The sequence below is a fragment of the Gymnodraco acuticeps genome, unplaced genomic scaffold (genome assembly GCF_902827175.1).
Source record: "Gymnodraco acuticeps unplaced genomic scaffold, fGymAcu1.1, whole genome shotgun sequence".
Lineage (NCBI taxonomy): Eukaryota > Metazoa > Chordata > Actinopteri > Perciformes > Bathydraconidae > Gymnodraco > Gymnodraco acuticeps.
In genome coordinates, this window is record NW_022991375.1 from 4,512,935 (window position 1) to 4,536,935 (window position 24,001).

The 24,001-nt window shown below is 42.3% G+C and overlaps 1 protein-coding gene across 18 annotated transcripts in view; it reads left to right on the forward strand.

Moving 5' to 3' along the window:
* Window positions 1–15,065, forward strand: part of LOC117562850 — a 45,628-nt gene extending 30,563 nt beyond the window's left edge. For 9 of the 18 annotated variants that reach the window (XM_034240760.1, XM_034240764.1, XM_034240766.1 and 6 more), the window contains 15 exons: window positions 15–92; window positions 265–401; window positions 1,368–1,469; window positions 5,519–5,576; window positions 5,726–5,868; window positions 6,024–6,798; window positions 8,023–8,145; window positions 8,342–8,434; window positions 9,311–9,544; window positions 10,440–10,505; window positions 10,605–10,738; window positions 10,821–10,952; window positions 11,112–11,169; window positions 11,264–11,335; window positions 12,967–15,065. In XM_034240760.1, coding sequence (XP_034096651.1) covers window positions 15–92; window positions 265–401; window positions 1,368–1,469; window positions 5,519–5,576; window positions 5,726–5,868; window positions 6,024–6,798; window positions 8,023–8,145; window positions 8,342–8,434; window positions 9,311–9,544; window positions 10,440–10,505; window positions 10,605–10,738; window positions 10,821–10,952; window positions 11,112–11,169; window positions 11,264–11,335; window positions 12,967–14,651 — 3,890 coding nt within the window. In that variant the 3' untranslated portion in view covers window positions 14,652–15,065. Of the gene's footprint in view, window positions 1–14; window positions 93–264; window positions 402–1,367; window positions 1,470–5,518; window positions 5,577–5,725; window positions 5,869–6,023; window positions 6,799–8,022; window positions 8,146–8,341; window positions 8,435–9,310; window positions 9,545–10,439; window positions 10,506–10,604; window positions 10,739–10,820; window positions 10,953–11,111; window positions 11,170–11,263; window positions 11,336–11,625; window positions 11,663–12,966 lie in introns of all 18 variants that reach the window. The other 9 variants (XM_034240778.1, XM_034240762.1, XM_034240761.1 and 6 more) reach the window with 9 other exon arrangements.
* Window positions 15,066–24,001: the final 8,936 nt, after the last annotated feature.

A 24,001-nucleotide genomic window follows, 5' to 3' on the forward strand; every position in this document is an offset into this window, starting at 1 on the left:
CGTGGTTGTTACAGGTTCTTCAAACGTGAACTGCCAACAAAAAAACCAGCTGTGGCAGTTTCTCAAAAAGAAGACTCGACACCCTGTGATTGGTCAGTGCCTTTTTAAAAACATTTAAAGAGATTGCTTTTTAATGATGGAGGAAATGGAGGGAGAAAGAAAAGAGAAAGCACTTTTAACTATATACTTTTTGATACAATTTGTTTACATTTACCTAATCATTCAATAAGAACGTATGTTAAAGGTGAACAATGTATCTTCTAGGCCTGAGTGGACTTGTTGAACTCCAATGTGATGAGCGTGACCCCATCTACCTGTGTGATTGCTGCTCTCTGACGATCCCCGAGAAGGACATCATCAGCCATGTTTCTGGAATCGACCACCAGAAGTTGTATCTGATGGTGAGTAAATATTTAAACACTTTACGGGTCGGTCTTGTCTTGTATGCTATGTGTCATTCTTAAAATCCAGTCAGTCAAATTCTCATTATGTACATAAATGCATACAAAGTTAGATGAATTGATTGGGCACTTCCAGAGGCTAGTTATTTCCCCTCAGGGTTTCACCTTTTCCTAATATCAGTTTTTTATATGTACATATACCATGTGAATATTGCTCTAATTGCTCCTGTGGGTTCATCTAGAGAGGGTGTGGCTGTGCTGTCTTGATTGCCTTGATTGCAGTAACTCAGGGCACCTAGGTCTGGTGCCCTGCAGCTATTTAAGGCCTCTCTGCTCCTCTCTGTCTGCCCTCTGCTTTCTCATACAGGCACCCGGTTCGGTTGAGTATGTCATTAGTTATTTCAGTTGTTTTACTTTGTGCACCTCAACACCCTCACACATACATGTTAATGCATTCCTCACCCTGCAGTTACATTACTGATACCACTGACGTTCACACCTCATGCTTTACTTGCTTTGCACTTGATTAATTTGGTTGATTTGAATTGTTTGTTTAAATAAACATCTTATGCTAACCGTTGATATGGTGTGTCTCCTCTTTGTTGTGGCCTTTTGAGCCAGGTCATAACAGATGGACTTGATCCTGACCTATTCCCTTAGGAAACAGCTTCACATTTACAATAAATGCCGGACATAATTTCAGTCATTGAAGTCTTCATTTTACCCCTTCAGCTGCTAGATTCACAACTTATATGATTGAATACATACTTTTAAAAAGTCTTAAAATGAATATCGCAGCTCACATTGCAGGCTACTTACTGATAGCTATTAATAGTAACTAAACATCTTCATTACCTCTCAGAACCTTTCTTTTAGAATGTGTTTCTTTCTACCATATTTTATACACAAGAACTGATATCTGTTTTGTTGTGAAAATGTTTTCCATTTGTGTGTTTTTGACTTTAGAAGTTCCAGAAACTCCCGCCTCTACGAGAGATGCAACAGGTGAAGGCAATCAGAGATGTGGCTGCTTTGTTTGAACAACAGAATGGATATGGAGAGGCTCAGGTTTGGTCATTATTATTATATTTGTGGACATTGTAATATTGGTTACTTATTGAACCAAAGAAAGTATCAAATGTGGCCATAGTTGAAAGATTCAAACAGAATTAAATAACAAGTTTTCTATTTCGTATATGGCTTCGCCCTCTAAGGCTATCGCTATTGGGTAATCCCCTGTGCACCCGCGCAGCACTGAAACACTTGTAGTCCACGCCCACCCTCAGGCTCCCTTCCGGTATAAATAGGAAGGAGGCCCGACAATCTGCTCCCTCTTTTCTTCAGCACCCCGTTACTGAAGCACAAGAGACACTTCGATTGCAGAGTAAACATGAGTAACAATTGTGTGAGAGATTGTCCCTCATGTGGCTCTGGGTTCATAATGAGTTATGACCAGCACACAGTATGTGAATCCTGCCTGGGGTCAGAGCCCATGTACGCGGCTCTAAACCAGCAGGTAGCATGCACACACTGTGCCCATCTCCCCTCGGGCGACAGGAAGCGGAGAGCGGACGTTCTCGCTGCTGCGGCCGAGGAGGACGATTGGCCCGTCCAGGCTTACGAGCCCGTGGACGGGGGCCGAGTGCCGGGCAGGAGTCGGACTACTCCTACCCCGCCTTCCTCCACGGTTCACCGTTCGGTTCTCCCCTCCCTCCTCTTCCCCGGACGGGGGAGACGGAGACGGAGTCGGAGCAGGGTGCCAGCTTGGCGGCCGAACAGGCTTTCCCCTTCTCCGTCACCACAGCGCTACCGGCAATAGGTGGCATCATAGAGGAACTGCCGGAGATCATACACAAGGCGGCCGCCTGCAGAGATCTCCCCATTCCCCTAGCTCAGGAGAGGTGTGCTCCGGACGACATGACCGGCGTCGGCGAATAACATCCCGCTGCTCTCCAACTCGGTGGTGACGCTGGTAGAGCGGTTCACCACCTTGGCCGCTGACGAGGCAGAGGAAATCAGCAAGGCGGCCAGCACGGCACTCACTCTGTGCGCATCCGTCGCTGTCTCCCGGCAAGGATTTCTCCGCGTGGGTGACACAGATCCAGCGCCACCTCTGGCTGCAGCAGGCGTCTGTTACGGAGACGGCCAGAAAAGTGCTACTGGACGCTCCAATCAGCCCGGACGGGCTGTTCGGACCCCAGTTCCACGTCATGGTGTCCATGAATACGGCCGCGGAACATTTGGACGACATTCGCCAGCATGTCAGCTGGCTCCAGCCTGCTGAGCGCCCACAGTGACACCAACGCCCGCAGCAGCAGCCTCGGCGTCCACGCCGGCAGCAGAGGCCGCAAGCGGAGAGACGCCCACAGCAACCGCCTCGGCGTCAGGCTCGCATATATATCGCAGGATCGATTCAATTGCACAGCCCTAATGACGACCACAGAACATCTCGAGCATGTGCGCCCGCTCTCAGAGTGTTTCTCAGAGTGGCAGCGCGTGTGTCTGATGGACAGATGGATGAGCAGGCTGATCAAGCAGAGGGTACACCCTGCGGTTCGCCTCTCCCCCCCACAGTTCAATGGGATACAGGAAACACTCCTGTCATCCCAGGAACAGTCTTGCACTCCATTCAGAGCTGCAGGAACTCCTGTTGAAAGAGGCTATTTCCAGGGTTCCTCAAAGGGAAGAAAATCAGGGGTTTTTACTCCCGTTATTTTTCTAATCCAGAAAAAGACTGGGGGAATGAGACCCATCCTCGATCTGTCAGTATTCCACATGCTGACGATCAAACAGGTGCTGGAATATGTTCACCAGGACGACTGGTTCACTTCCACCTGAAGGATGCATACTTCCACATATACCCATCATCCCAAAACACAGGAAATTCGTGCGTTTCTCATTTCAGGGAATATCAGACCAGACAATCGTCTGCGGTCCGGATATTCCCTGGCTCCTCGCATTTTTTCAAAGTGTGTGTATAAGGCTGGAGCCACTACACAGAGGAGGGATGAGAGTGTGGTTTTATCTGGACGACCTGCTATTGCTGGCTCGCTCCAGGGAGGAAGTCGCTTTACAGACGTTACATCTCGTATCGCATCTGTCAAAGCCTGGGTTTCAAAATGAATTGGAAGAAGAGCTGTCCTCTTCCCTCTCAGACAATCATTTATCTGGGAGTGGAATTAATCTCAGCCAGCATGAGAGCGCGGCTCTCGCGGCAGCGAGTGGAGAAACTGACAGCTCTCCTCCGGCGAAACCTGAAGCACGGGCATGTCACGTTCCGCAGCGTGGTGACAGCCCTCTCCGTGATACAGCTGCTCAGCATGACGTCAGCTGGTCACGTGGTGATCCTCCTGGGTCTCCCCCGCAGGAGGAGTCTCCAGAGGTGGTTAATTCGCCCGCACATCGACCCCGTGCGTCAGAGGTAATGTGCTAGAGCTGTTCTCCGTTTTGGGAAGTATTCCAGCACTTCGCCCCGTTGCTGTACAATCAAACATATGTTGATTCGCACAGACAACAGGCCACGGCTATGGAGGCAGCCTACCTCAATCGCCAGGGAGGAGTACAATCTGCGCAGCTTCTGAACGCAGCCAGACGGCTGCTGTTCTGGCCCCGCACACACGTTGCTCTCCATCAGAGCAAAGTATATTCCCGGCGAATTGAACAGAGGGGCTCGCAGAACGCAGCAGCCGTTATGCGAGGACTACGGAGACTCAGACCTGTGTCACGCGCACTGGCGCCTCAGTGGGATTTGGCTTTGGTGTTACGCGCACTAAGCAAAGCCCCATTTGAACCTTTAGATCAGGTTCCCCTTAAACTGTTGTCAGCCAAAGTATTAATTTTGGTTCGAACATCAGCGAAAAGGGTGAGTGATTTGTCTGCTCTCCCTGTGGCTCCGTCATGTCTCCGGATCCAAGGAGATGGCAGTTCAGCTGTTTTACGACCTAACCCGGCTTTTATGCCAAAGGTCATCACAAGCTCTTTTAGGTCAAGAGTGATCACCCTGGATGGCTTCTTTCCTCCTCCTCACAGGTCGGAGGAGGAAGCCACGTCTCATCTCCTCTGTCCTGTGCGCGCGCTGTCCTGCTATGTAGCGCGCACGGCTGCTTTGCGCCGTTCTCAGCGCCTGTTTTTGCACTACAGAGAGCGCTCATTAGGGCAGCCTCTGTCTGCATAACGGCTGTCACACTGGCTGTGTGAGGCTGTGTCACAGGCATATGTCTCCTCTGGGGTGGAACCCCCGGAGAACATCAGTGCGCACTCCACCAGAGGAATTTTCCTCCTCCACGGCTTTGCATGGAGGAATGTCAGTGGAAGACATTTGCACTGCTGCATCTTGGTCTTCCCCCTGTTCATTTATTCATTTTTATTTGAGGGATGTCTCCCATTCCTCTCTGACACACCCTGTACTGAGTGTCCTGTCAGAGTGAGTGACGTCAGGGATCCAGCTGTGCGCTCTCCTGCCTGTCTACACGCAGAGAGCTGCCCTTGTTCCCCCTCTTTTTGTCACTGGGCAAAGTATGACCTTCGTCTCTACTTTCTCACAGCGGCAGGTATGTATTGTTCCCAGCCTTCGTCCTCTCATGGAAAATATTCATGTTATGCTATATTCCAGGGACTGTGATGCGCCATTCGCATGGCGCAATAGGCATGGCGCAATAGGCATGGGTTATTATCTGAGCAGGTGTCTGTGCTTCTAGTACCGGGCGGACCCAGTGGGACGCAGACTACATCATGCTTTGCCCTTAACCCAATAGCGATAGCCTTAGAGGGCGAAGCCATATACGAAATAGAACTGAATTTACCTACTGTAACTCCAGCTTCTGAGTATTGGCGTAGCCCTCTAAGTGCTGGGCCCCACTGACTCCACGAATAGCTGAAGAAAAGTTGTTTTGTGTGGGAGCAGATTGTCGGGCCTCCTTTCTATTTATACCGGAAGGAAGCCCGCGGGTGTGGCCCACCTCGCGGGTGGGCGTGGACTACAAGTGTTTCAGTGCTGCGCGGGTGCGCAGGGTATTACCCAATAGCGATAGCCTTAGAAGGCTACGCCATTACTCATAGAAGCTGGAGTTACAGTAGGTAACTTCAGTTACTAATTGTTGTTCATATCTGGACTCCAGGTTGAGTATCTGGAGAAAGAGATTTACGATGAAATCTTGGTACAAAACTTTAAATCAGGTGAGTCTACATCCATCCCTTATTTTAAGATGTTATGTTGTTAGTAGTTTTGGTTGAAGCTCATATCATTCAATTAACATATGATTTTAAAAGTCTAGAGAGCTTCTACTGTAAAGTATTCCTTCTGTATTTTCTATCATCTGAAAAAGCCATCAAGACGGTTAAGAAACTTCAGGATCAAATGAACATCAGAAGGTATGAAAGATCTTATACCTCAGCTCCGTCTAGTGTTCAACCTGTGGACACATCGACTGCTCAACATCAGCTCGGTTCTATGAAGAACGACTACCAGGTCAGTCTGTTTGACATCAATCGGGTCTAAATGCATGCTGAGCTGATGAAACAGATATAGCATGAAAGAAATGCAGCTGTTTTGATTTGTGGCTCTTTGGCAGCTGCACAACTGAGCAGTCTACAAAATATCGTTTTGTTCATTTCATTTAAAAGGAGGTGAATATGGAGGTTGATGAGGATTCAGAAGACTCCTGCCTGACTGTTTCCAAAAGCAGCGTGCACAAAGCTGAAATACTTTCAAACAAAATGTTTGTACCTTTTCAAATAGCTGCTATTTCCCAAAAAGAGGGGACATGCAAAACTGCACCAACTTCATGTTTTAATGAAACCACGCCAAAGACTTCCATGCCAGCCAAATCAACAGCAGCCAGCTCCATATCCACCATGGGAGAAACTGCCAATGGACGTAGAGCAACTCCCTCCATCTCTACTGCCACCACCTCTGAACCAGCAGCAACCACCACCACCTCAACTGCATCCATCTCCAGTGAGATGTCAACAACTAAATCTGCAACATTGCCCAAACCTCTGGAAAATATTACTGGAGCTGCAGCCAATATTACAGCTAAGACTTCATATAAAGCTGCCACAGCTTCTAACAAAGAGTCCATGGTAGTGCATGAAGCCGCCTTCAAAACTGCACCTGCTTCCAAAAAGGAAAATACCTCCAGAAACTCTGAAAATGTCTCAACAGCTTTGTTCCTGTCTCAAACCCATCCCGTAACATCTGTAGCCGATATTAAAATGGCAGTGAAATGTGATAATACTGAAGCCTCTGTAAAGACTGCTGCTATGAAGAATTCAGTGGCTTCAACAGCTGATGTTGCACCAAATGTTCAAAAGAGTAAAGCGCCAAAAGATCCTAAACTGAACAGGCACACAAATCCAACCACAGAGCCATCACGTAACTCCACAACTCCTAAAGTTGGTAAGTATTCTTTGTTATAGAGTGTAAAACAGTGTGTTTTGCTATTGATATTATTTTAGAACCGGTAAATGCATATCATATTCATAAATCAATCGCACTCAATTTAAAAACAAAACGTGGGTCAGGGTTTAAGGCTTGATTTATAATTTTTTTAACTGGTTTAATTCCCTTATTTTACCCCTTAAACACATTTAAGTTGACACTTGTATAAATAATAAAACCGTAATCATGTTCTACACTGGGATCTGGTATCTGTATTATATCATCACCATTGTCCAGTGAGTTGGGATCTTCTTCCTGCTTTTAAAGCATGATGATATAACGCACCAAAACAAGTGTAGAAAAGTATCGATTATGTTTTGAATTCATTATAGAGTTGTTTGAATTCATTATAATTGATCATATGAATGTACTGATTTATAAATGTGCTTATGAGTTTACTAATTGTAGAAATAGTGGTGAAAAAGTACAATAAGTGGAAGTAAGTTTAGTATAAAGGCTGCAGAGTTCAGAGCCTGGGCTACCTTGATGAAGAGATGTAGGGGAAGAGGAAACCCTCTACACACACACAATATACACCAGCTGTCATGAAGTAACTGACACACACACTGTCACAAGACTGTCATGTGTGGCTTAAAAGCACGAGTATGAGCATCTTCAAACCAGTTTGGTTTGCTCCTATGGACGGACTACATCACAGGATGACCTTGCCTGACTTCCTTCATCATATGAGAATGTGTAAGGGAGCATCTGAAACTGTGATAGAGAACACACTGCATCAAACATCGGGAGGATTAATCATTTACCAACCAGTTGTGGGTTACGATTTGGATTATCAAAAATCTTTTACTGCCAAGACTTTAAAAGACTTAGCATAAGATCACAGGATTTTCTACATGCTCTTCAGTTCAGCAGTAAGGGAGAATTTGCAAGCCCGGGTTATCTCTGATATAATCTTAACATTTAAATAGAAAGGGATTTATGGCTTTGTATCCTGGTGCTTATCAGTGTGAGCCACGTAGGCGTATCTCCTTGCCACCAACTGGAACAGTTTCTTTCCGTTAACTCTGAGTGGTGCCATTAGGGCTGAGAACCGGACCCTTTCAACAGAGAGCAGGTCCAGTACCACCTGAACAGGGGTAACCTGGGATCTAACAAAACAGACTGTTTGATACAGTACTGTATGGTCTTTGTCTTGACTGTCGCTCTCTTTATTCTTCGCTGTAGGAATTCTGAAAGCTTTATTAAGAACAAGAGACGTGCATGTCTCCTCACCCTCAACACACACTGCAGAAGTTTTAAGACAGAACGTTACCTACACCAGTCCAGCCTCAAGACAAGATGACTGTAAGTTAAAGGGTCTTTTTTTCTCAGCACCATGTTTGAAATATATGCATATTTTGTATCTACATACAAATACATAACAATTTTACACTTGTACTTTTTTATAGCTTGGCAAACTCATGACTTGTCTTTGAAAGGAAGACATTCAATAAGGCACAGAAGTATAGCATTATATTATAACTGCAATTTTGTCTCTCAGGTATTTACATGCCGCAAAATGAAGGTCTTTCTCCTGTTAACCAATCAGAGCAGATCAAGCATCAGCTCCAGACACGATTGGTCCAGATTCCAGGTGAAAACATACATGCTTACTGTGTTCACACACAACCCAGCTTTCAGCCTTGCATTGATCACACAAGCTTGACCATTGGATCATTTCTGTTTATTTGAGTCAAGTGGCTTAATGAATCTGGTTGAGTACAGATTTTGCTGTAATATATTTATAATAAAATGGATACAAACAGTTATGAAATAACATAATGTTGATTTGTTTACATTTAGAATGTTGGATCTCTATGCTGATGAGCTTTGGCTAAACGGCATCACGCACATTTTTCATCTTTGCATTGACTTTGTAATCGTGTGTAAAATCACTTGTGATCTACGATACGATAATACTTTATTGGTCAGATCGAGTCTGAAATTGGACTTGCGTCACAGCAGCTCCATGAGTAACATCAACATAGACAACTGTCAAGATACAATACATGAAAAACAAACATTTAACATGACGGCATGTCGGCAAATCACTGAAAGAAAACATTTTCAAAGACCCTTTAGCGTGCATTTGATCTGGGATTTAGCTCTGTATTTACTGTGAGGATTGACTGGTGCACAAAGGAGTGCTTCAGTCTGACTTTATTGAATCGTGGGACCCTGTATCTCCGATTAGATGGTAGCAGTTCATATTCACTCTCTGTAATGAGCCGTCTTATTCTTAAATAAACTACACCTTTTTAATACATCGCTGTTCCTTATTCAGAAATTGAATCCAGTTATAGCTGCATTCATTCAATAGATTTCGGTGCAATCATTGATATGTTAGGTATTGTTTTTATGCAAAATAAATTGAGTGCAGACTATACTGTGTATACATTTTAATTATGCAGTGTATGACGTATATTTGTCATTTTCACAAATATCCACAATTTCTCATTCTTACCTCCAGCAGTCAATATAGGGAAACATCAGGATTATCAGCCTCCTCTTGCCACTGGTGCTGCAGGCAGATTCACAGACAGCCCAGATACATGCCAAGAGACCCGCAACACTAAACAGCAGCAGGCGAGAAGAGATCCAGAGTTAGAGGACTCGAGCAGGGAACAGCAGAACCAACCAAAATCCAGCCAGAGGGCAGAACATGTGTCGACACACTCGCAAGCACTCACAATGTTTTTAACAGGTAGGTGTTAAAGGTTGACCTGCATTATTTGCTGTTTTTAAAAAAAAACAACATTAGTTGTGCCAAGTTTGGAAAGTACCGTGCCACAGAAGCTAGTCAATTTGAGTGGCAGTGTTACTTTGTTGAGCTTGGCGTCGGCCAAACTTCTGCAATCTTTTGGCATTTTTTTTTCTTGTTCTCTCATCCAAAATACAAGTTCGGGGCAATAAGGTTTTGAGCATGGATGTATAATAAGAACTGGATACAGCGTCGGAGGCGGGGTCTCGTTCTTTCCTATGAGAGCTGCTCATTGGCGCATGAGGACAAAATGGCCCAACTTTTGAGAGCGAAACGTCACAGATTACCCGTCATGCCTGGCTGTCAGAGCAGAAGAACCCGTATGTGCGCTCACAGAGCATGCGCCCCTTAAGCCCCACCCCCCGAGCTCCCACTCTCGGCTCACTAAAATGAATAGACAGAAAATATTCTGTTTTTATTGGGCTTTTAGTGCATTTTACAACTTTAAGGACCTAATGATTATAATAAGGGCTATAAAATAGTTCATACTAGGTAGTTTATTTAGTTTAAACAAAATTATCCACTGATTTACAGACGTCTCTTTCCCAATGTTAGTCAATGGGAAAAAGTATTTCTGGGCCCAGTGACGTCACGGACTGATACGGAAATTGTAGTACCGCCGTTTGGACACAACGAATATTTTCCTCAGAGTCCGGCGCACTTCCTAGGGGCTTGGTTTTGAGGCTTAAGCAAATGTACTTGATCAAAACGTACTTGTATAAGGAACACTGTGTAAGCTACAGTATTGTATACATCTTTGAAATTGTTTTCCATCATCATTAAGTCTTGAGTGTTTTTTGCCATTTATTGTACTAATGTGTTGTTATGGTTGTCACAGGGGAAAGCAGTCATTTGTCCACCTACTTGAAGGTACAGGGAACTGAGCGTGGTGGATCAATCATAGGTGGGTTCAACCTTGCACAGCAAACTTTTTTCACTTTTTTTCATTCAATTTAATTTGTCAAGAGCATACAATATGTTAAAGCCAGCATGTCACCCCCAGGTCAGGGCTTTGTGTGGGAGTGTCAGGGGATTTCTGTGAGCCCGTTTTACCTGTGTGAGAGCTGCAAGGAAATGATCATCCACTATAAGATCTGTGAACACATGAGGAGCTATGATCACCAGTTACAATACATTGTGAGTGAAAACTGGATTCAAAAATATCTTTAAGATGAAAGTGTTGCCCCCACATTTTAATATGATATGCATGTGTTTTCAGTGGATGCAGTACCCAGACTTACTAAACTTCTGGGATCGTGATTTTATTCTTGAAGAGATGAAACGGGAGATCGTAGAGGGCATCGCCATGATGCTCTCTAAACGGGAGTGTTACTACAAAGTGGATGCACAGGTAACCAGTTCATGTTTCATGCATGTTATCTACATATCCATGCGGTAATACGGTCAAGATCGGGTGTAATTTATGATGGACAAGATATGTCACCATTGTGCTTCACTAGTCTAATGAAACAAGTTAATATACGAAGTGTTTGTGTCTTCTCTCACAAAGTGCACACTGCTGAGACCGGGGGCGTTTGAACATGTTAAGAGTCTTTCGTTCAGTGAAGGTAACAGAAACAGTCAATTTGCAATGTCTACAGAGTGTATGGTACATGGGAGTATGCTGTGTTAGGTATCAACTGTGCCTTTTGCTTTTTGCAGCTTTAAAACTGGTTAAAGACCTCAAAGATCCTAAACTGGACTGGCAAACCAGCTTTACAGCACAACACAAGGGTGAGTCCCATTAGCCAAGTTCAAGGTCTTTTTTTCTCTTTCACACAGCTTAACTAAAATGACAACCAATCAAAATGTTATATACGACTTTTGTCACCAGCTAACCAGAACCTGGTATAACTTGAATAGTACTTGTAGGTTTTTCATGGTAAATATCTGTCTCTTGTAAATTTGAAGGTGTTTATTCACATTTGCAGATGCTTTAAATTGTTTGTAGCATTTATAAAAAAAAATATGAATTTTAAATGTGACAAGTCAAACATTAGTTATTCTTGTCTGAAATTGAATAGGGCTCTGATGCTGACAATAAGCCAGGGCCCACATGAGGTAGGTACAATAATAATTTTGCTGATATGTGTCACAGGGTGTCCGCGAGGTCTTAAAAAGTATTAAAAGTTGATAAATCAATTTAGCGAAAATTAAGGGTATTAAACGGCATTTTCCAAGGTATTAAGAAGGTCCACAGCAACGACAACATGAAACACCCTTTAATTTACTTCAACGACATGTCGGGAAACCCCCTCAAGGCGGCCCCATGCATAGCACGCCGTAAGATTCTGCTTCTTATTTTAAGTTTCGTTGCCTTGCTCCGCCTGGGGGGGGGGGAAAAAAGAGTGTTTTGGGGTGCCACTGATGATGAAAGCTGGTTCGAGCGGCCCACAGACTCTAGAATCGCCACTGTCGATGGGGATCAAAGCTGTCCGGTCCCACATGCTAGGTAATAGCCAGGGGCGGCGGGTACTGTAGGCTAGGGAAGGCTAAGCCTTCCCAAATATTTTTGTCACTGCATCCTGGTAAAATAAAAATATAATGTTTGTGTCTTTGACATTAGCGCTGCTATGCAGCCACCTGTGCCCTGTACTACGAAGCCAGTTCAACATACCCTGGATATGTTTGAGAAACGAGATTTCGCTAAGCGGTCCTACAACGCTGGTTATCAACTTGGTAAATCAAGCCAGGGATTCTCTCTCCAGCTGAGAGCGCGTTCACGTGAAAGGGGCGGGGTTAGCAACATTTGACCAATCACAAACAGGGACAAGTGTACTGACAGCGCAGCGTCATACTTCATTAATGAAAAGTAAACTAATATTTGACAAATATGAACTTTAAACCTCCATGATTTAAACATATAATCCAGGATACAAGTCACATAGCCACAAGCCACATGCACCTGCAAGGTGAATATAGAACAACTGGTTAAAAAATAAATAAACTACCGAGTGTTTGAAAGCGTACAACAGTTTTATGATATCCCTGCCCCGTCTAAAAGACACGAGTGGAGTGTTTCGTCAACCTAATGTGTTGCTTAAAATAATACTTCTGCAGACAGTATGTGACACTGTCAGTGTTGCACGGCCAGATACGGCTCAGCTGACTCAGATAAGGAAATATATGATAGGCTATATTATGATATTATATGATCGATGATCTGATTGATGATGTGATATGAATGATAAGTGCGACACGTCGGCGTCTTCTCTGCATACGGCAGTTTAAACTGTATTTTCTTTATCCTTTTTTTTTGTCTGTTAATTGTTAGAAGGTCCATCAATTACAATCCCAAAGTGGCCTTTTTCATTATTTTCTCTAACTGTTTTCTGTTGTTTCTTCTCCCATGTCTCCTTCTGTAGAAACAAGACAAGAAATAGAGGAATATCATTCCGAAAACACTGTTGGATATTTGGATGGGGTCCAACAAAGGAGAGTCTTGAGTCCTCTGAATGTGAAAAGCAGTTCCCCGAATGCTGATTTTCTTGTCCCTCCCATCTCATCTCTTAGTCCCCAAGTAAAGCCAGGACCCCCAGACTTTCAGCACCAGATGCCTATCACAGAATATCAAGTAAAACAGGCTGAGGTGCATCTAGAATCCCAATCTTCCGCTATTGTTGGTCCTAAAACCATTCAAACCCTGTCACTGTCTCCCACAGTTAAATGCCCTCCAACCAGAAAAAGACCAGCTGATGAACCAACTCTGGACAGATATAGCACAAGTAACCCCCAACTCGAGGATCCTTTGCCAAAATATTACAAACCAACATGCAGTCAGCCCAGCTCAGAATCAGCCTCTGAGTCCTCTTTAGTCAACCCTGCTGCAACCCCCCCCCTCCTGTCTCCATTGGACCAGGACGCAGGACCTGAATCTTTTGAACTAGACAAACTCCCCGAGTACACGATGCATTTTGATCACCTATTGGCTCTGGTGAGAAAGACTAAGTTAAATGTTTCCTCTGGCAAATCACCTCCTTCGAATAATGAGAATGCAACCTCCTGCACTTACGATTCATCTCAAAGGGTTGTGAAAAGCAGTTGGGATCAAAAGCATGTGCAGATAATGTCTAACATGCCCCCAAAAGAAACAACAGGGGATTTAAAGCATGTTAATGTGACACAAGATCCAGCCGCCGCCTACTCATTTGAGGAGATGTCTCTAACGTCTGCAGCTCCTGTGGGCCATGAGAAGCAACTCGTCGCCCCTCATGCAAACTGGGCTCTCTCCGCAAACAACTCATCTCTTATGGGCTCGACTTCAACGAGAGGCAACCTTTTATTCAGAGGGACTGAAGCCCAAACAGTCAGTACAGTGTTAGCTTCTGCCAGCACTGTGGACCCAAGCGACCCACAACACCAGATAAGTGTCAAAGATCAGAGAAACCCTAGTCTCTTTTGTGAAGTCCCCAACGATAACCCAGAGACTGTCAGACCCAACCAACTGCCCATTAACACCATCATAACTGCCAGGCCTAACGATCTGTTTATGAGCGGCTATAACCGAGAGGCACTCACTGAGATGAACCAGGGGGGTCGGGCTGCTCACACGCTAGCTGCAGCTGCACCAATGCGCCCCAGCAAAGCTTCAGGAGGCCTATACGTCTTGAATGGACAGCAAGTGTTTATTTCTCCTGACGCTGTTGGAAGTTACACAACACCAGACCACATTCCTGCATACACAACAAGGGGGGTCTTCCCAAAGCAGGAAGCAGGGCCCTTCAGTATGCAATCATTTGGACACATATCAGCAAGTCCTCTGCCCCCAGACTGGGTGATGCTGGGACGGCAGCAGCAGTGGCTCTTGCAGCAGCAGAAGCAGCAGCAGCAGCAGCAGTACTCCTCATGGACGATGGCTGCAGCTCCAGCCAACTATAGGATTGATCAAACACAGAGTTCTTCTCAGGTTTACATGCAACCTCCGTTCAATCACTATCCTCCTGCAGCCGATAATGGAATCGTATCCCAGGGATCAGCTAACTCATTTATGGCCACTGGCACAGGGTTGTTTACTCCAGGTCCCCATATAACCGATAACCCTCCTCAATGAAGACTACCTGTTAAACCATGTAAATACAAGGTATTTTTGCAGCACACCCGTTAAATACTGCCGATTGTATTAGATATTTTTGTGAACACAAGGAAGTTTGGAGACATGGCCTAAAAATCCCCAGTCTGATCTCTTTGTTACATTTCAAATAAGGTGTAAATTGTTCATTGCCATCTTGTTTTTTGATATATTTGTGTGTTACATACACAACCATTTTAAATTGATTCATTGGAGTAGCAACAGGTTCAATAAACTGCCAGTTCATTTAAAACCTTTGCTTGCTTAATATGAAGGATACGTTTGTAAACATTTTCAGACAGGATATTAAGCTACTGTAGATATTTTTTGTTTTTACATTTTCAGCAGTGTACTTTGATTTATAATGTTTGTTTTAATAAAATTCCTTTAAATGCAGACTTTCTGTTGAATGTGAAATATTTGTTTATTTTTAAAAATGTGAAGATGGGATAGTGAAAAACTGTCGCTCCAAAAACAAGGATTGGGTTAATATGAATTATATTGGATTCATTGTAAACTTCTGTCTATCAAATGTTGTGCCCGAGTCTATACCACATCTAAAGTTACAGATTGAATTGGTTATGAAGTCTCACAAATTGGTCACATTTTCTTTCCCACAACCAACATCTCTTAGTAGGACAATGTTTAAATGTACAGTTCCTCATTCGACTGCAACATTAAAGTTAGTTAGTAGTTTTATATAAACCTGATGACTGCTAACATTGCAATTCTTTAAAGTACTGTATGAAATGTATCTCAGAGTCAACATAACTCCAAATATCCAGGCTATTTCGCAGCATTCTGCAGATAAGAGCATGTATCACTGTGTATCCTTGAGCTGCAATTAGTCCAGGCTTTCAACCGTATAAAGTGGTATAAGAAATACAGTGTACGAGCCCATGAGCATTTTAACTCATCCATTTCCATTTGTCTATCATTGGGATTTTTTTTACAATCCCTTTTCGTGTTCTAGTATGACCCCAGCTGTGAAAACAAGACATAAAACAGCATTATCAGATAAAGTCAAGAATGTTCCCGGTAAACCCAGTCGGGTGGTAATACTCTCCTGACACATTAAAGGGGTTTTATAGCGTCAATGTGTGAGAAACTCTTTCCTGAGGCAACAGTTTACGATATGCAGGAGTGCTTTGACAGACCACCACACATGTGATAAGGACCCCCACTCATTAGTACCCAGGGAACAAAGACACTGATTATAGCCTAATGCAAATTGATACTCATCCACATGACGCTCTCCTGTTACCAGAGGAAAATCCATTTTGCCAAGCTACTTATTTCCTCATGTGATACACTTTGGCTTCATTCATTCATTGCCTACCACTGTATTCATAATTCATTCATCATTGCCAGGGCCGGCCCTGACCAATTTGCTGCCCTAGGCAAGATTTTAGCTGGCGCGCCCCCCTCCCCCAAATGCAGACACTCACTATGACTCGCGCATGCATGCATGTGCACGGTTGTGGCATGACCACCAAAACAGAAATATATGGACACAAGATGTGTGCAAATGTATTTAGTTTCCTATCCATTTGAACATGATTTATCATTTAAGTGGGGGGGACCTAACCTCCTCTAGGGAGGTCCGGGGGGCATGCTCCCCCGGGATTTTTTTTAAATATTGAAGTTAAAAGCATCAATCTGGTGCACTTTGAGTGCAACATTAGGAGATCTATGGATACATCTCTCAACACCCATATGAAACAGAACTGTAAGCAGATTTTCTTTTTGGATATTTTACAAATCACTCTCCTTTCAAACTGTGTTCTTGTTGATTAATAACTACTTTTTTGTACTGTCATATAGTATTTTATACCTATTTTTCATCTATTCTCTTATTTTTTTATAGCTATAATGATCATATAAAGGTGTGTCTTTACCTCACTGAGCTGAGGTTATCAGAACGCTCAGTCTTTCAGGAGAGATCTCTCTAAAGCTCCCCTCCCCCCCCCCCCCCGACCGCTTATACAGTAAATTCCAATGTTAATAAAAGCACACAGAAAGAAGCTGTATACGTTTTTTGGGAGTTTGATTTATTTTAAATTAACACGAATACAAAATTAAAACCTATAATTGCATACTAAAACCATTATTTCAAAAAAAGAACTATTTCATATAAACCTGGTTTTGACTGGGGCTGGGGCAGTTCAACTTGATTTTGGGGGGGGAGTGTGCCATAGTTTATTGGCGCTGTACGCAATATAGGCGTAGTTCTGTTAGCTTAAGATGATAAGATGTACTTTGTTGATCCAAAATCGGGAAATTGTGTTATGACATTTCTAACTTTTTTTAAATTTTTATTTCCGGCGCCCCCGATGGGTTGATGCGCCCTAAGCATTCACCTATACTGCCTGTAAGGGAAACTTCTGCAGCAATGGAGAGTCAGGACTCAGAGAGACACGAGGAGAGTTGGAGCTTTGATGTCAACAATTATGTTTATTACAAGTCAACGGCCGGAGAATTCATATCACAAGTCACAGCAACAAAAGGTTCTGACTGCACGGGTGGGTTGTCATGTCAATTCTGACTAGCCTCGCATCTTGGTAGACCTTTTAACTAGTTTACAGAGAGTCCAATCCACATATTGGGGATGGGCGTAAACATCTGCAGACACAGGAGATGTCTCTCACATCTGTGGAGCTTAGAAAGCCAGCGTTCTCACAGTTGTAAAACCCCCCCTGTGCCCACCGGGTCAGGCCATAAAACCTAGTATCAACATACGACTGCATTAACACATTCCTTACGGGGAGATTAGAAGCAGGGATGGTCGTAAATGTCAACACACAGAATAAGGTTAAATATTTTAGGAGTAAGGAAGAATTATTCTTTGACACTTAGGAGTAAGACAGAAATATTTCCTTACACTGCCTATGCCAAGGGCCGGCCCTGATCATTGCCCTAATTCATTCAAGTTTTGGAGTGCCCTACATACTCAATTTTGAGGGCCCCTCTTAAACAATGGCTTAAGGAAATACAGAACTGTTTTGTGTGTTCAATCCATGTAAATAGGAATGTATACGTTTTTATATTAAGGGGATTTCAAAAAGTAAATAATTCATGTTTTCTTAGTTTCCATTGTCATGTGTAGGATTATTTAGAGGGTCATTGTATGAATGTCATATATTTTACTTTTAAAATGTAATCAGTTAGAGATCAGTCTATACTCGGCTATGTTTTGTCATGATCTTTAAAGTTAACTCTTATAGTGTATGGTTAAAAAGGTTCCCATTACATTGTTTTGTTAAGCTTTTAGTCACAAGTAAAGACGGGTTCACTCCATACCAACAAGGTGGTTGCTTTGGCGGGAAGGACCATCAGCATGAGATGGTTTGTTTAATGGAATTCTTAGAAATGTATTCCCGTAGCCAATAACAACAGGTCAGCGTGACATGAGATTCAGAAGGAACAAAGATTGGTCCCGTAACAGAGAAAATGTACGTCTTATAGCTTATTCCTAAACTGGGAACGGTTTCAAACTAAGACCAGAGGGAATCATCTCGAAGAATAGAAGGTCAGGAGTATATTTTGACATTTGGATGTTCTTGTTATGACAAAACTTGGCATGTCATGTAACTAATCGTACTAAATTACATATGCCAGGTGGTTTGGGAAAAGCAGAATATATACGTGTGATATTTGTATAATGAGGGCTTTCGGTATTGTTGCCTTGTTGTACCATATTTGACACTGTAGTGTCAAATACGATCAAAAACAGGTAGGGGAAATTGTGAGAGGATCCACACGAGGACTACCAGACTTGGTTGAACCTCCTCTCCGGCACCACAAAAAGAGGGTTAACAGTTGGCTGTTAACAGATGGATGAAGTCAGCCGTTAGCTGCTAGCTGCTAGCTGTTAGTCGTCGTCGTTAGCCGTTAGCGCGGCCGCATGTCCCGAAGAAACAGTCCCATGAACAAGAAGTCGGGTTCTTCCGTACCTAGCAGGACGTGCATCATTTCCATGTGGTCGGAAGGCTGGCTGTCTCCCAGTGCCGAAATGGCGAGCGTCGTCCTCGGCCATTACGCGGAGCGCGAAACGAGCCTCAGTCCATACGCACGATGCAGCCACGGACATCTCCAAAAATTTGGAGTTTGGATTTTGCAGTTTGAGAAAAACGGCGTTTCTTGCCATCTTCGGTTCACTCTCGGAAACTTCTGCGAGACTTATGTCAGGGTCACCAATGTAGTGCTGAGAGACGGGTGTCGGAATCGGTGCATCCAGGCCCGGACTGGCCATCGGGAGGACCGGGAGGTTTCCCGATGGCCTGGCCTGCTAAGTGGCCTGCTGGCCTGAGGACTTTTTTTTTTTATGTAGGCCTATGTATTGTGAACGCAACGCTGCGCAAATGTGGGTCTGACTCTGCCTCACAGAGGGTGACTGGCTGTCTACATGATGTGGCCTGCCGACATGGCCACTTTCATACAGATCATACTAATGCCCTCGATTGGTCTCTGTGTGTCATTCAAGCCCGGGAGGGTGTGTGTGTGTTATGTGTGGCGCGAGCGAGTGAGATAAAGCATGCGCACCGGTTACGTGTATTGTTGTTGTTGTTGTTGTTAGCATCTGGTGCTAGCTAGCTGCGCTAACGGATATAAGGAGCTTTTTCAACAACAAGGTGGAGGAGATTCCTCTGCTGTCAGACTGAGAGACTGATAACTACAGCTCAGGTGAGGTAAAGGACTCTGAGTGTTTAGATAGTTAACTTAGTCTAAGTTATCCCAGTGGGTCTCAAACGGTTTGGTCACCATTTATGTAAACACATATTTCCATTTGAGGGGGGAGTGATTAGTAAAATATGCATGAATAATAAAAAAAAAAAACGTTAACTAGGTGAAAAAAGGTAAGATAAACTATTAAAACTTGTTGAGAGCTAAAACTAGTCTTTGCTTCTGCCTCAAAGAGGAACAGGAGGGAGAGGGGGAGACAGGAGAGGCTGGTTCAGGAGCACAGACACACTCACAACTATAAATGAACCAAAAACAAATAAATAAACAAGTTTCAATGTTTTTCCATATTGGATATGGTATGTTATTGGTTATGGCCATGTTCTTATGATTTTATGATTATTTAAATGTATTCAGTTATGTTTCATATGATATGGGTGTAGTCTCTTTATTTCCTCCTCAAAGTGCACCAGATTGATGCATTTAAGTCCAACATTAAAACAAAATCTTACCGGGGGAGCATGCCCCCGGACCCTCCTATAGGAGTTGAGGTCCACCCCCACTTAAAATATGTTCACATAGGTTCCTAAATAGATTTGCAATTTTTTTTAAATAGTAACCCATGTCCATATGTTTATTTTTGGGTAGTAGATTTAGAGGGCTATCACTACGGCAGCAACGCTGTAAATATTGACAAATAAATCCAGCAAAATGGCACAAAAAACTGGTAGTGGCCTGACTGGGTGTATAATTCCCGGCCTGACTTATTGTCCCAGTCCGGCCCTGGGTGCATCTAAGATACAAAGCTAGCTTTAATGAGCGTCAGCCACACACATGTTATCGGCTCGAAGCCCGGGAAGAGAAAGGAGGGCACACAGTAGGTATAGTCAATATATATGTCCGTGCGGAACAATACCCCCCAACCCGTAGTTCCATGAGTGAATTATGTCAATGACTACAACACTGAAATACAACTAAAACCCGGCACTCAGATCTGCCTCTCGTCTCATCCTTTGTTGCCATTAGATTACCTGTCTGGGAACGACGGATGTATATTATTGTTTTTGCCTGCATTTTTACATTATGTTTATTTCTACTGATATCCATTAAGTTGCACTGTACCCATCAAATTAACCAATAAGTAACGATTAATATGTTTTAAAAAGTGTGTCAATGATAGAACAATTATTCACAGCCGAGAGATCGGAAGGACCAACGTTGTCTTACATACAGGGATGTTCAAACTCTTCCAGGTTGTAAGGCTGTTATCAGACTGCTGTCCAACACATATTTAACAGGTGACATGTAAAATGTATACATACACAGAATAACAAGTTACATAACAGATAAGGAGTTCTAAGATATGCTAGTAGTGTAGGCTACATGTGTCTGGAACTGTTGTTACACCTATTCACGGCCATGAAAATAACATGACAAACACGGTCTGCTCAGTATTTTTCTGTCACTCAACTTTACTCAACACAACTCTGTCAATTATCAGGGTGTGTCTGGTTCCAGGTTTAAGGTATGTGGTGGAATTTCACCGAAATAAACTAACAAATATTATAAAATGGTGAGGAAACCTTCCTGTTATACTGAAATGAAGATACTTGAAATAAGACAGGCTTTTAACGAGATTAGTCTTGCAAGAAGGTAATGTTTGTGCAATTCAGCACTCAAAACAGGAACGAATGAAACCGAGAGGAAGCAATAAAACACAAATACAGATATAGTTGATCAATTATTATTTTGTTGTACAACAATCAATAATAATGAGGAAACATTACCTTTGCTCTCAAGCAGTCATAATGCTCCACAGACTATAAATATCTCGTGTGCTTTATAAAAAACACACACACATACACTTGAACATACAGCTAACACACAAACATCACAATGTATTCAACTAATGCAATACTTAGGTTTCTAAATGATGCACACTCATTTCCCCTAACCATGTTTAACGCACGAACATTAGAACAACATGCAGCCAACCACACAAACATAGATTAGTTGATATGTTAATATGTTCCAGATGTGGAAAGACCATTATCTCATGACCTCTTTAGGAGTATTTCATATCTTGTCAGGATATGAACCACCTAACTAACAAACTAACTGTATTATCTGAGCAGGGCCTCTTTGTACTTCCTTGGCGTCAGCTCACTTAAAGTGAATAATTAGCAAAGAGACAATGGGCCTCTCTAAATTTGGAAACTGTAATTCAATAACATACCTAGTTATATTGAGAAGGTCCCAGCCTGATATAACAGTAACAACGTTACAGAGTGTCGAGCAGTCTGCAGCGAAGTACAAAAATCAAGATATCCGCAGAGGGTCTTATCTTCACATTTTCAGACAAAAAATAGAAGAGGAGAGGCTATAGGATTATTTTTTAATAAACCTGCAGCAGGAGAGACAACATGTTCTACATTCCTTAAAAGGAGAAGGCAACCAACCTTACAATAATTAATCAATCCGACATTATTTACGACTCATGTAGGTTAGGACATATTTACTGCTACATGTCAACCATTGTATTAGAAACCGCTTGAGAAGAAGAACACGTGGTACACTTACAATGCTCACTTAGAATGATAACATTTCCCATTACACTTATTCCTCCTGTAGGTCTCCAAAGTTTGAAGTCCACAACGCATTGATTTGTGTTCATTGTATTCCTATCATATCTTTTATTGTCAAGACTTGAACCTTCATGTGTGAAAACTGCAACTTTACAGTGTTACAGTACTTTAAAAGAAGCAACCATGATCCTGAAGGACAGTCAAAACGGGCCAGACAGCATTGTGTAGCCGACCTGATCCACATTATTTGGGAGAAAGAGAGTAGCAGACAGTAGTTTGATAAAAATATTTGGAAAACAGGAAACATTTCACTAAGTATTGATCTTTCATTTCAAACATATATATATATCTCTTGGAAAAATCCTAATTGTCTAGTCTCTAATATCATGTGATGACCTGTTGTAGTAACTATCTCTTGGATTTCTTATCCCCTTGTTGACGGATCTGCTGTTTAAGTGGCCGTGACAGACCTCACCTACAAATCCTGCCTCTATGAAATGTACAATTTTTACTAAATGTATAATTGGGTTAGGGTACGGGTACAACAGCAGTGGGGCCAGTGGCCAAAGAACAATGTGCACAGGAAGAGAGTGAACTCTGTACTTCCATTATTATTTTAGCCTTAACATCAGGAGGCATCAGAACTTAGTAACACTAGTTTACATTTTTAATACGTTTCTTACTGTTCAAAATTAAAGTTTTGAACAGTAAGAAAGTTTTCTTGTTTTCAATTGAGTTAAAAGAAGTTGAATTCCATATGACATTGTTTAAGTATTCTGCTTTCATATATATTCTTTTATTCACTTTTGTTAAAATGTAATATAATTTCAATAATGTTTATTTGTTTAATTTATATTATATATTTTCAATTGTTAATTAGTAAAAGCTGAAACTATGTATCCTCCCTCTTACCTATAGACAGCAAGGGGAAACCACCTGATGAAGAGAGGGAGGAGGGAGGAAGGTTATAAAATATATCAAATGTGTGTCTTTGGGGGATTTGGGATTTTTTACCTTTTGGGTTTGTCCTTGTGTCTGACATAAGCTTTTATATTTTCTCCTATGTTTTTGTGAAAAACCAATAAAACCGGTTTGTACTTTGTACATCTCAACCTTAATTTCTGGTCCCAGGTCATCTCTAAGGTGTTCAGGTCTTAGAAAAAAAGACCTTGGAAAAGGCTGACAGTTGTTGATAATTTGAACTTCAAATGTTTACAAGAGTTAAGGCTGCTTCCCTTGATAAAAACTGTCTAGTCTCAACAGTTTACTCAAACAGACTTTGTGTCCTGACCACACTTTTCCAGGAAGCTTTGGTAATATTTGTACCAGTCTTGGGAACAATCAAGCAAAATCTCACCTGGAATAACATAGTGGTAGGGATTCAAAAGGCTAGTTTATATCTAATGGTAAGAAATGTGTTATGGCTCAAGTTGCCAGACAGAAACTGTTTTTCACAGAACAACACAGCACATCCTCAAGGTCCCTCTTATCTTACCTCCCTCACAAAGTTGGCTACGTGTGAAGGCCATTCTGACCCTTTGTGTTACAGACAAAACAAAAAAAAAAATCTTCCATATTTGTATGCCACTTGTCTACATCATGCAATTTAAATTACTTTAAATAACTCAGAAAGGCTTCATAGGATAATGGAGATACAAGAAACACAAATAAATATTTAAAGACATACATATAAAAGGGTTTAAAAAAGAATAATACAAATAAAATACAGGATAAATATAAGCTCAAATGAAATCAAACCAAACAGTAGAACAATTATTTTAACGGAGTGGCAATTCCAGAAGTTGAAATTGATTAATGGTCATCTATTGACCTTAACTTAACTAGTGGTGGTAAGTTAAGTAATACTGTAAGTGCACTCAAGTACTGTACTACTTATTTACAATTGCAAGGTAATTCACTACAATTCAGATAAATAATACAAAATGTAATCTACAAATATGTTTTTTGCATTATAAATTAAAATACCTTGTTGATCCCAGGGTATTTGATACAAAAGAGTGTAGCCTACCATCTGAAATGGGCATTCTACATAACGTGTAGGCTACT